The sequence below is a fragment of the Crocodylus porosus genome, unplaced genomic scaffold (assembly GCF_001723895.1).
Source record: "Crocodylus porosus isolate Cpor-Errol unplaced genomic scaffold, CroPor_comp1, whole genome shotgun sequence".
Lineage (NCBI taxonomy): Eukaryota > Metazoa > Chordata > Crocodylia > Crocodylidae > Crocodylus > Crocodylus porosus.
In genome coordinates, this window is record NW_017728948.1 from 80,649,821 (window position 1) to 80,662,204 (window position 12,384).

Consider the following 12,384-nt stretch of genomic DNA (forward strand, 5'->3'; position numbering starts at 1 on the left):
CATGCATATTTATACTAAAATGCTCTAAAATTAGGTGCTTCAAAAGAAGTACTGTTTCATCTAGGGTTATTTTTGGAACACTTTCCCATTTTTAGTGTTTAATAAGGGTATGTATGCTTGATAGGGCACAAAGTGCTTCAAATGTTTAGTTTGGCCAGAGCCATACAAGACATTACAATAAGTAGTGTCACATAATTTGATATTGAGGAAGGATGGTCCAGCGATACAAGTGCAAGCCTACAACCTGAGAGAAACAGGGTCAATTCCCTGTCTAGCTACTGACATCCTAAGCAAGTTTTCCTCTGCATGCTCAGTGAAGGTTCCACCAGCCTACTTGTAATCTACAATTACTCTAACACTATCAACACCAGCTTTACATTGATATGATGAATATAAAATAAATGAATCAATTTAATATGTCTCTTTAAAATGCTTAACAGCTTCATGAACATTTATTAACGTTGTCACAAGGAGTTATTCCACATTCTAGAAAGCAGTCATCTTTACAAAGCAAATCTAATAATTAGGAGGCTCGACACACGCTATACATCAACAAAAACTGTTATAATAGTTAATTCCAGAACAGGTCCAGCATATAGATGTGCTCTTTAAGAAAAATGAAACCAATACAGACTAAATGTACATTCTGAGTAAAATGTCAAACAAAAAATCCAAAAAGTTAAATCAATTATAAATCATCCCATCTTACATTTGAAAACTAAGGTTTTGGGGTTTTTTTGGGGTTTTTTTTGGGGGGGGGGTTTAAAGTATAAACCTTTAGCTCTTACTTACATTAGAAAATACAAAATTGTTACTTTTTTGCAAGATATGCTGTACGTATTAGTTCTGTACGTATTTTTTAATTGTTTTTCTAGTTCATAAACTGGTTGGCCAGATCTTCTGCATGCCATGCCCAAGGACTCCTGACCACGGACAGAGCAATACATTTTACTTCAACTCGTATTTTTGCATGCCACTTAAATCTGAACGTTATGAGCCATACTCGGTTAGCATGTGAGGAAAATCTCACCCACCAGCTTTCCCAAAACTGTGGTTGGATTTATGCATGTAGTCTTGATTTGAAGTGCTTTTCTTCAATTATCAGACTTTAACTCGCCATCACCAGCGAGATACACACAATTTCTCTGTAGCTAGGACTAGTACTTTAATCAATTAACTTTGCGCTGGAAGACGAGGGCTAAAACCACTGTCCTGGAAGAACATGACGTTATATCAGATTAAAACACAAAACAAAGCCAGAAACAAAACCTTCAGCTCTTCTCACCTTTTAGTCAGGTTTACTCTCCCATACAGGTTATATTTCAACAGTAATTTCAAGTAATATTTTTAAGCTTTGTACACAGCACTATCAATATGCCAACTATGCTGCATCAGGCAGAAAGCTGGGAGTGAAACAACTAAGGAAGTAGTCACTATACGTTTGTTACATGGCATAGTCAAAAATGGAACATTCTTTATACTTCATCTTTACTTCACAATATTTAGATTTAATTTAGCATTTAGACATAACATTGCACTGATCAAAATGTGATAAAAGGTAATTTTGTTTATGTAATTAGAGCAATTATTTGAGAAATAACCGAATAAGAAAATATTTAAACAAACACTATCCTTATTAAATTTCTTACACCAGGGATCAGCAACCTACAGCCAACAGGCCAGATCCACCCAGCGAAGTCTGATCTAGTCTGCATTTTACTAAAGGTGAGCTGATTCCCTAGACCTGTGATCCAGCCTGTGTTTTCCTTAGGGTGTGCCTATCATCTCCAGCAGCTCCAGCCAGCTGCTACAATCCACATGGAGGGCTATTCTTTAGGGCTGTCCTTCCTTGCTGCAGCCTTCACTTACTGTTACATGAGTGCAGGCAGGAATGATGTGGCCTGAGGTACCAGTATGGTTGCAAGCTTTAACGTGTGATTGCATATGGTTGCTGACCCCTGCGTTACATCTACATTGCCATCTGAAACAAACTGAAAACAAGTGATTTGGGAGTCTTCTGAACTCTGAGTTCTAGACCAAGAAACACTGGGACAAAACTGGTTTTTGCACAAGATGCAGGGAACAATTAAGAATGACATGCTCTCCAAGGACCACAGTATACTCCATTTATATGCATACCTAATAAGTATCTAACTTACTTAAGAGTACAATTCAGAAGTCAGTCCAAATCTATGGCCTACTGCTCATAATATAATGAACATAAGTTATCTGGATACCAGTTGAATGCACATCTTTTGGCACCAAGATCTAACATAACTGTACTTTGTTTAAATAATAGCTGGCATCAGAAACAGTGACAGGGTAGCAGCTATCAAAGAGCTGCTGTTAAGAATCTTTAAATTGGAAAGAGCTAGTCAGTTTGGAGGCATCTAATACCTCAGCACTGACAGCAATTAAGATGGATTATTTGGTACTTAAAGAACATTGCTTATATTGAAGTTTGGGTAAGTGCATAGGCAATTTTAAGTTTCAAGGCTATGCACTCAAATGCAGTACACGGTAATCATAGTTAACATAACATTATACAGCAGTATGATTTGCTTGGTTATGTTGACATTATTTCTAAACATTTGTTCCAATTTAAAAGCTTCTTCATGGGTCTCCCCGCAGGTTTCGAAACCTGGTGGCAAGGGTGTGGTGACAGTCTTAATTACTGTTCTCCGGCTGTCATATTTCCAGACCCTGGGGGAGCCCCACAGGCTAGATGATGTGGGTCTGAGCACTAGATCGCACAGGCTTGGGCTGGATTTGCCATGTAGGCTCAGGTCCACAGAACAACCACATGTCACTCATCTGGGCTGCAGGGCCTGAAGGCTGAGCACCACTGGTTTTTAGTAGACTTGCTCTTTGCAGAGCCATTCCCTACATACAGAAAGAGGAATGCTGGTAAAAACAGTACCTATTTTAAAATGAGTCTTAAAAGCTTAAAATACATTAGGCTTGATATTCAGCAACTTTTCCATGCTGCAGCCATGTGCATCTGTTTTCCAAGATGTTCTCAGACTTACTACTCCATCTGGGGCATTGAACAGCTTTGACTTGGGTGTGGCAAAATCTTATTTATGACACAGAGAAGCCACTACTAGCTGAACCACACACATTTCCTTTGGAATATCTGTTAGTACATAGTATACTGCGTGGAAAGCCCATTTAGGATTTGGAAGCACCTGAGAGCATTTTACTTCCAAGAGCAAAAGAGGCAAGTTATTTATGCTGCTTACTTCAGAAAAGGGCAAAAGATTAAAAAAAAGTAGAATGATTGCTCCAAGTAATTGTCTGTATATGAAAACTTTATTGATTTTGTTTTTGGACAGGTTCTCAACCTTTTCAGACTCTAGGCACCCCTCCATAATTTAAATTTAACAGCACCATTTCAAAAGCCAATTTATTTCTCATGGTGCTCACCCTCTTCACACAGGGGCTGGGTGGCAGGGCAAGCAAATATTTACCTTCGCTTCCTGGTTAAGAAATACTGTTGAAGAGAATTCATCAATGTTTATTCTAACAGCTGTAGTTTTGATGGACCTCTAATGTTTCAGAGCATCCCAGAAGAACTCAAGGCATAGGTCATCTTTGCAGTCTGCTTCTCCCACACATAGCCAAGCATTTTATTGCCACCCAGACAGGTAAGTGTAAAGGCACCTGGAAATGAAGCAGCCCACCCATAAACACTAGCTCTGATATTTTACTTGCAGGTTCAAGTACTTATAAAAATGTTCACGCCTTCCTGGGGAGATTAGAGTTAGTGGCTATAAGTTCAATATAAAAGGAGCCATTCAGAAACTGGAAACAAAAGAAAAATCTGAATCTGATACGTACCATGAATATATTTTACTACATTGACACTGAGGCCATGACGCGATATAGTCATTAATACTTCCCCTGCACTCTTTCTCCAAGGCAGATTATAGGGAGGGCACCATGACGTTATTGCACTGAATAAAAGCTGGAGATCATCCTTTTGAGCCAGTTCTTCCGCCGGAGACACAAAACTGCACAACTTTACTAAAATCTGAAACAATAAGCCATTGAGTTACTAAAATAGCACAGACATCTAAATCAGAGAAATGGTACTCTACTACACTGGTACTTCGGCATAGCCTGATCATAAAAATTCAGCATGAGCCACAACATTGCATACAATTACACTTCTTCTTCACTGCCTCAGCTAAGCTATGCCTTTCTTTCCTGTTTTCAATCATTCCCATTTCTTCAGAAGCCTTAAATGCCTGGCAAAAATCACAAAATGGGACCCAACATAGTTCATCCAGAATCCCTCTGTTGCCAGCTACCTCAGTCTGGTAAACAGGATAAGTGTGGCCCCACCCACCATGAGGTGAAGTCAGATGAAGCTGCCCTGCAGCTCACCTGCATGTAAATTTTTGGAGCATCCCAGTATTCATGAGATAAACACTGGGTTCCAGTCATGAGTGGGGGCTAATTAGCACATAGATACTTGGTGGGGAGGAGTATCTGGAGTACAAATGTAAGTGGGCAGCTCCATGAAGATAACTTGCAAGTTTCATATGGTATCTCTTTCAGAAAGAGATTGAAAAATATCTTTTGGGCTCTGGAGCATAAACCTTAGTAGTCCATGGGAATGGTGTACAGGATTAGTTGATAAGTCAGTAAAATGCAACATTTTATTGTTGAAATATGTTTTGGAATATGTTATATCTATGCCATTATTGTTTAAAATATGTTATGCTATGACTTTGCTTATGAACTTGCTTATGCTAAATAGCCATCTTAACTGGGTCAACAGTTTTCTGAAAAAAGCAGCAAGTGAGTCTGTGTAAGTCTGCGTGCTGTGAATGATGTGGGAATAATGGTTGAATGAAGGCTGGTACAAACCAGCTATAGTACGTAACAAGATAAGATGCAGGGGTCTTAGGAATGTGGAGATGGTATAAATTAGGACTGAAAAACAGGCTGGAATTTGAAAGACAACATGTAACTGGTGACAGAGTCCCAAATAAACATATACAAAAAGTGAATGGTAATTGGTGAAGAAGCCTCCAGAAGCTTCCAGGCTTTGGTCGAAGTCTGCCCTAAAGGAAATAAAAAGGCAGTGAAAAGCCAGCCTGATGAGCATCCTGACCACCAACACCAACCTACACGCATGTCAAGAGAGAAAGAACCAGCGCCCCCTGTCGACTGGACATTGCCTTGAAGAAGCCTGTCACTGGCCATTGCAGCATGACTCCAAGAGCTGCAGATAGGTGAGTTAATGTGAATGGCGTGCATGACAAGTATATAATATGAGTGTGGGGTGTGCTGCTAAATAGTCTGACTCAGTTTCCCATTACTATGCAATAAAACCTGGTTTGCTGAACCTGCATGTTGGTTTTATGTTCAACATTATCTACTTTGAAAGTCTTTGCAATGAAGTAGTTCAAGCCATAAAAGTTGGCCACCAAGACTGCAAATAAACATGGGACTAAACTTTTTTATCCATCAATAAATCTTGCAGAGTACTAGATACACTTCTCATTTTGTACAGAATGTAGCTACTTAAGTGGAAATGAAAATGCAACCTTGAAATTAATTGTACACAAAGTCCAAATAGCACCTTGTTTTATCAAACAAGGCACGGAAGGGTATGCAGCCCCTTGTATCTGAAGATGAATCAAATGGACTTCCCTATTTTTCCACAGAACTCTCCATTAGAGTCTTAAATATTACTGTTTTATGGACACTACTGAGATACAACCACAAGGTTCAGCACCATTAGGATAGTATGAGCCATTAAGACCTTGTCCACTGGACACCTTCTAGAGAAGCAGACTGACTTGAGCCAGACTTCTAACAGCTTCAGGTGAAGTTTGACAAGCAACACAACATCTATGCACATGGACCAGCACATTGTTTGTGTCATAACATAACATATTTGCCTATTATCCCTTGTAGTGCTGCTTTTCATATCATATGGCCTTCCACCAGAATCTTCCAGCTCCTACCAACAGTCCTCTGGATGTCTATACACAACAGGGTTTTACTCCAGAGGCAGCTATGGCAAGCTTTATTTGGAAGAAAAGATTCCAAAATTTGGTATGGCAACTGAATTATTTACTGAGGCATCTTTTCTCCAGATAAAGAGCTTCCTTCTATTCCATGGAAGAGACGATGGCTACTGTACCAAAAGTTCCTTCAATCTCTTGACACACAGACTAGGATTCTACTCTGTGATATCAAGAAAAGTGAACCCCAATATGGACAGCATATCACAGCTATAAACTGTACACATATTTGCTAGACTGTTTGACATATCTACTGCAAGTTGTGTGCTAATACCTGGCCACAAGACACTTATGGAGCTTCCAAGTTCCGATACCAATTCAGTTCCCTAATCAAGCAAAGGAGAAGCAATGCCTCAGAGACAGCAAGAGAAAATTTCAAGAAAATCCTATGCCACTAGATACGGTGCCAGTGAAAAGACAAAGGAACAAAATACCAAAAAGAGCTCTTGATCAGGCCAGATTTTAGAATCAATGTCAATGTCAAAAACAATGTTTCCTGAGGCACCTTTGTAGTCAGGGTATTGTACCCATTCATTAATGTTGAGTAGGGTTTGGAAGACTTTCCTCCAGCAGAACACTCCATTGTTGGATGCAACTTTTATGGACTTTGGGCCTAATCCCTGTAAATGTCTAAGTGTGAAAGGAGAAGGAAAAATAGATAGAACATTGTCAGGAACATAGACTTTACAGGATAGAAAAGACTGACAACTTGGGACCAATATACAAGGATTTAGATTAGTGGTGACATGTAGGGGATGCAAAGGGGTGCACATGCACCCCCCGAGAGCACCGGTGCATCCCATCAGGCCGTGCTCCCGCTTAGGCGATGGGGGCAAGCAGGAGCGCCAGTGCCCCGCTGCAAGTGCTGGCTGGGGAGCGGGAGCGCTGGATGAAGTGAAACTCCCAGAAAAAGCAGAAGCGGTGCTCCTGCGGCCACTCCCATGAAGATGAAGCAGACTAGTGAGTGCGATCAGCCGTGAGGGAACCCCTCCTCCCTCCCCAGGTCATCGCGATTGGCTGCAGGTGGACCCCCCAGTTGCTGCATGTGCCCCCCCCGACTAAGGTGGGACCAGTCACCCATGATTTAGAGTCTACTATGTCCACAGTTGACATGAACCTTGCTGTGTCAACCCAGGAATTCCTGTTATCTTTTTTCACACTTTTTCTTTCTTTCCTTTTTTTTTTAAAATCATGCAACAAATAGTCTTAACATAAATAGACAGAATAAGAAAGAAGAGAATTTCTTCATGGAAGTTTAATTTGAAGCTTAAGAAAGAACAAGTGGTTGGAAGGAACCAAAAAAGGGTTTGCCGATGCTCCATCTGTCATTACATGGGACTACAAGGCAGAAAAGGAAACTTGTGTACCTCTGCTCAAAAGACTAATTTTGCTTTAATGACATTCAAGACCACCCAAAATTTGATCCATAGCGATTCACAAACGAATTATTCAGGGAATCCACCAAAGTGACCTTCCCTTGCCCATCACAGCAATTTTGTTTATTTCTCTATTTGAAGTAACTGCATAAATTTAAATTTGTACATGAATTAGTCAGTCCTGTTAATTTTTAGGGTACACATTCAAAAGTGGTCATGACTGAAAGATGTCAAAGAGAAAAAGGGTGGGGTGGGGTGCGGTGGGATGGGGGAAGCAAAGGGGAAACTCAGCAGTAGTCCGAATGCTGGTCTCCTTTCAGCAACCCAGTTCAAGTGCTGATTTTATGCGATTAAATATTTGCCCAGAACAATGCACTAAACCTCAAGTATGCTTTCAACAAAAATGATCTTTCTAAAAGCACATATTTCTGCAAGAATAAGAGGGAAAAAACCTTAGTAAGGGGCAAAGACTTACTGCTGGAAAGAGTTTTTGGAAAATAATTTGTCTGATTGAAAAAGTTAGTTTCTGTCTTTCTTCAAAAAATTAAGTTGTTGATGAGCTTACCTGTACAAAGACTTTCTGTAGTAGTGCTCGGCGCTCTGCTAGAGGTAGCTCATTCTGTGCTCCTCCAACTACCTCAGGCACATGTGGAAGGTCAAAAAATAGATATAGACATTTAACAAGTGTGGAAGGCACCGACATCGTAGTCATGCAGTCCACTGTTTTCTGAAAAACAGCAATATTTCACCATATTGTAACAGTGATTTTTTTAACACAGCAGAACTTGCATTTAAAATCAGCTCATTCCAGACTCATGAATAAGATACTAGCTATGCAACATTTTGTGACATATGGGAGCTACACAAACACAAGTTTGCCTTACCTCTTTACTTGCTGAATCCATAGAAAGAAAAAGCTAACGAACTGCATTTCTGATTAAAGTCTCAACACTTGAACAGAAAAAAATAATGGAAAGGGAAAAAAAAAAAAAAAAAAAAAAATCAGACTACCCTTAAAGATGGGCTTAAATATTCTAATATTATAGAAGCCTATGTTTGTCTTTCTGTCTATCCGTAACACTTTATTTGCACTCTGGCTGAGGGAAACAGCCAGTCAGAGTGCTCCAAGTGTGGGGGAGCACCACCATGATTCTGAAGCCACGCCAAGGACCAGACAGAGGATGGAGGAGCCAAGGGCAGCAGCTCTGGCCTCACCTCCCCATCCCGCTCTCTGCAAGTGGCACTAAGGACGAGATAGGGGGTGGCGAAGTCAAGGCCAGCAACCCACCCCACTCCCTGCAAGAGGCAAAACAGCGGTATCATGGGGCGTTAGGTGGCGGCACTCCATCCCAGCTCCCCCTCTCCCACCACCACCCATCATTCTTGATGGGCAATTGGCTAGTCTGAACAATAATTATACAATCAATTATTCATATAGCAGCTGTACCCAAAAGCTATGATTAGCTTAAAAGCCATCATCCAAAGACACGATAACCTAATAGCTACAAAATCAAATTCTGCAGAATTTTGACACTACCAGATCATAAAGCCCTTGAGTATTTAGGGCTGTGCTAAGCTTCAGTCGCTGATTCAATTCAGAGGAGATTCGGTCCGATTCAGCAGCCGAAACTCCAAATCCAAATCAAATCAGGAGACCCATTAATCCCCCTGAATCAAATTGGAAGCCTCCAATTCAATTCAGAGAGATTCAGTCATAGACACAGCTTTATATGTTTTTTTCTATGTACCTCAAGGTACCAGGTATGGCTTGTGAATGCATAGATGGTGGGGCAGATAGAGCATCCCACAGGAGCACAAGGGTGGTCCGCCACTTAAGTGCATGGGGAACTCCCCTGCACTCCCGTGAGACACTTCATCTGCCCCACCATCTCAGCATTCACGAGGCACGCCTGGTACCTCAAGGTACATAGAAAAAAAATGTATAAAAGCTGTGTCTATGGCCAAATCACTGACTCTCCAAATCAGAATCAAATCTCCAGATTGGATCGGGACAGTGATCCAAATCAGTGAATTGAATCAGTCTCCCGAATTGGGCCGAATCTGAATTGAATACTGCCCGCTTCACACACTCCTATTGAGTATCTTAATTTCGAATCAAATAAATAGAAGGGTATGACTATAAAGTATGAAGAAGGAAGAGCTGCTGGTCAACATGTCAGCAGCATCCCGAAGATTAATGTCTCTTAGGTGTTGTCACTGGATTTATGACCCAGATGCCTTGTTCCAGGCAAACCCAAAGCCAAACATTAGGGACAGCCTTAATTTTTGCAAATCCATACAAACTTTCTCATTATAAGGGTGAGGTATTCAATTTTTCATTATTCTTTTCAATGATCCATTAGGTCTCACTTATATTTCTAAAAAATATACACACCCCATTTTAAAAGGTTTGGACCCAAAAAAAGGACTGCAAATATTTTTGCTAGTAAGCACTGTTACTCATTCAAAGCACTAGATGATTATTTGTGAGTATTCAGATACCTGATGTAGTAGTAAAAATATTTCCAAATGTTAAATGTTTCATCTATTTTGAGATAAAAAAATATTCATTGAAAATAATAAAAATGGTCTCAGTCACAGTCAAGACCAAGAATCAATATTGTGCAACTCAGATGATTGGTCACATGCTGCCACAAGTAATTAGCAAAAAATGAACAAATTTTAAAGCAACTTATACATTACAATTTTTCACTACCTATTCACAGAAGTTATGTATTTTATTTAGAAAATAATTCAATAATGATTCATGAATACAAAATAAATGAGCTAAAATTTCAACTGTTAACTCCATCAAAGAGACCTACTCAAATAAAACTATTATGTGAAGTTTTTTTCTGTTAATAGTCAGTTTAAAATAATAATTATGCTGTTGTAAGTCAAAGACATGGATTCACAGACCATACTTTCTATGGCTTCTTGCATTTCTGTAGCTACTTTTAAATTATTACTTCCCTAAAAAAATTACTACTGGGCTAACACAAAAGATTTCAGTCCCCAAAAGGACTCGCCTGTAGGCAACTTCAACCATAATTAGTGCTGCTACTCAAGCACTATAATAATTAATTTTTTTCAGTGCAAGGAAGTAAAAGTAGCAAGTAACCTAATGACTTAACTTTTACCAAACAGATATTGTAGGGCCCTCCTCCTGCCCCTTTTCATAGGTGTTACTTAACCAGGAGTCGTCTGTATGGTATAATACTGGGATTCTTTTCTTTGTTTTTCTGTTTGTTGATGAAAACTAACCTGTCCTGATGAAGCTAGTAAATTAATTGTAGTAAGTAGCATCCAACCTCTACTGGCTTCTTCACTTTGATTGATCTCCAAGAATTGGACTATGGCACGACTTGCAGCCTCTGTTAGAAAGGAAAAATAAAAAGCAATTGACACTAAGTAAAAAACTGTTGTGTGGAAAGCCGACAGTTTTCTTTTATTGAGTGGTGATGTGTCAAAACAAAATAACACATTATAAACAAAGCTATGAAATATTTTTGAATTGGAGAGTCTATTTAGTTCTATATAAACCACTCTCCAAGATTTGCATTCCCAGTATCAACTTTCCCCAACTAGTATAGAGAGAGTCTATTTTTTTTGCAAGTTTGAACATAGTTTAATATCCATCTCCCCACTTACAATAAATGAAAAGACATAATAAGTTTTAGGTAACAGAACTAAATTCCACATTTTATTTCTTGTTGTCCTCTGCATTTCTCATGTTGGTGGTTTATTACCTCCTTCCTATCGCTTTGTACACATGACTGAATAGGAGGTACCAAGCCAACTCCTGGAGTGGGTCATTCATACAGACCATGGTTTTGAAGTGTACGGTAGAAGATGAGGTGATTTCAAGCTTTTAAGCACTCTCCATGATTTGGTTCTGTGAGGGTTGATTCCCCACACTAAGTTACAGCATGTTGAGGACTTTCTTCTGACTCTAAGAACTGAAGACCTAAAGCAAGTTGAGCACATTACCCTAACTTAAAAAGCTCAAACAGATTCCCAAGCCACATTTTTTTAAATTTGAAACAGAAGTGAAATATCAACAGTGCAGAAGAAGAGATTTAAAACAACAAACTGTTTTTATGGCCTATACATTAAGGTTTGCCCAAGTCAAAAAGCTGATCAACTCTCCTGTCCAAGCTGGTGGCTGTTTTAAATGCTTTAAAAAATAATCAAGAAAATACATTCCTGATCCTAACAATACACTATACAGGATATAATGGAGGGGCACATGGCGTTACATACTTAACTAACTTCCTTAATGCTTTTGCTATAGACAATCTGTTGCCTTAAATAACTTTGTAGCTCACTAATAACCTCACCTAGTCTTTTCATGTAGCTTTCTGCCTGCTCTATTCCATCCATTATTTTATTCTGGTGGTTTTTAACCTTTTTAGATTCAAAGTACCCCTTCCATAACTTCGGTGAATTGTGCAGCACACCATTTCAAAAACTAATTTATTTATTATAGGGCTTATCCCCTTTCAGAGAGGCTAGGCAGCAGGAGTCGGGGCGCACCTAGACAAAGATAATCTAAGCCTGACTTTATCTACTTATCTCGCATTTCCTGCAGCACACTTCAAAGCATCTTACAGCACTCCAGCATACCCCAGGTGCTGCAGCACCCAGGTTAAGAATCACTGAATTACGTCTCAAGGACTAATTCATGCATTTCTCCAAAAGCATTTTTGCAGTCAGCATGTGGAACATCTTCCCTCATTCTAGTCTACTAAAGAAATATTCCTTCTGCATTCAAATCCCTTTTGAAAAACCAATACCCCAATAAGAGCAAAAATATTCAACTACTCTAGAAAGACGTTATTTAAATCACACACGTGGTAGTTTATTTATGTCTTACGCACCTATTACAATGTGCACACACTTAAATAACTATTGTCTGCCTTGACTGACACCCTCACTGATTGTGCCACATCCAAAATTTAGACTGT

At 39.4% G+C, this 12,384-nt stretch overlaps 1 protein-coding gene across 2 annotated transcripts in view; it reads right to left on the reverse strand.

Moving 5' to 3' along the window:
- The window catches only part of LOC109321881 (WD repeat and FYVE domain-containing protein 3), a 517,024-nt gene extending 506,234 nt beyond the window's left edge, over positions 1-10,790 (reverse strand). For both annotated transcript variants that reach the window (XM_019552640.1, XM_019552639.1), the window contains exons 1-3: positions 10,682-10,790; positions 7,983-8,144; positions 3,841-4,033 (exon numbers count right to left, since the gene is read on the reverse strand). In XM_019552640.1, coding sequence (XP_019408185.1) covers positions 3,841-4,033; positions 7,983-8,144; positions 10,682-10,723 — 397 coding nt within the window. In that variant the 5' untranslated portion in view covers positions 10,724-10,790. The remainder of the gene's footprint in view (positions 1-3,840; positions 4,034-7,982; positions 8,145-10,681) is intronic.
- Between the last annotated feature and the right edge of the window lie 1,594 nt (positions 10,791-12,384).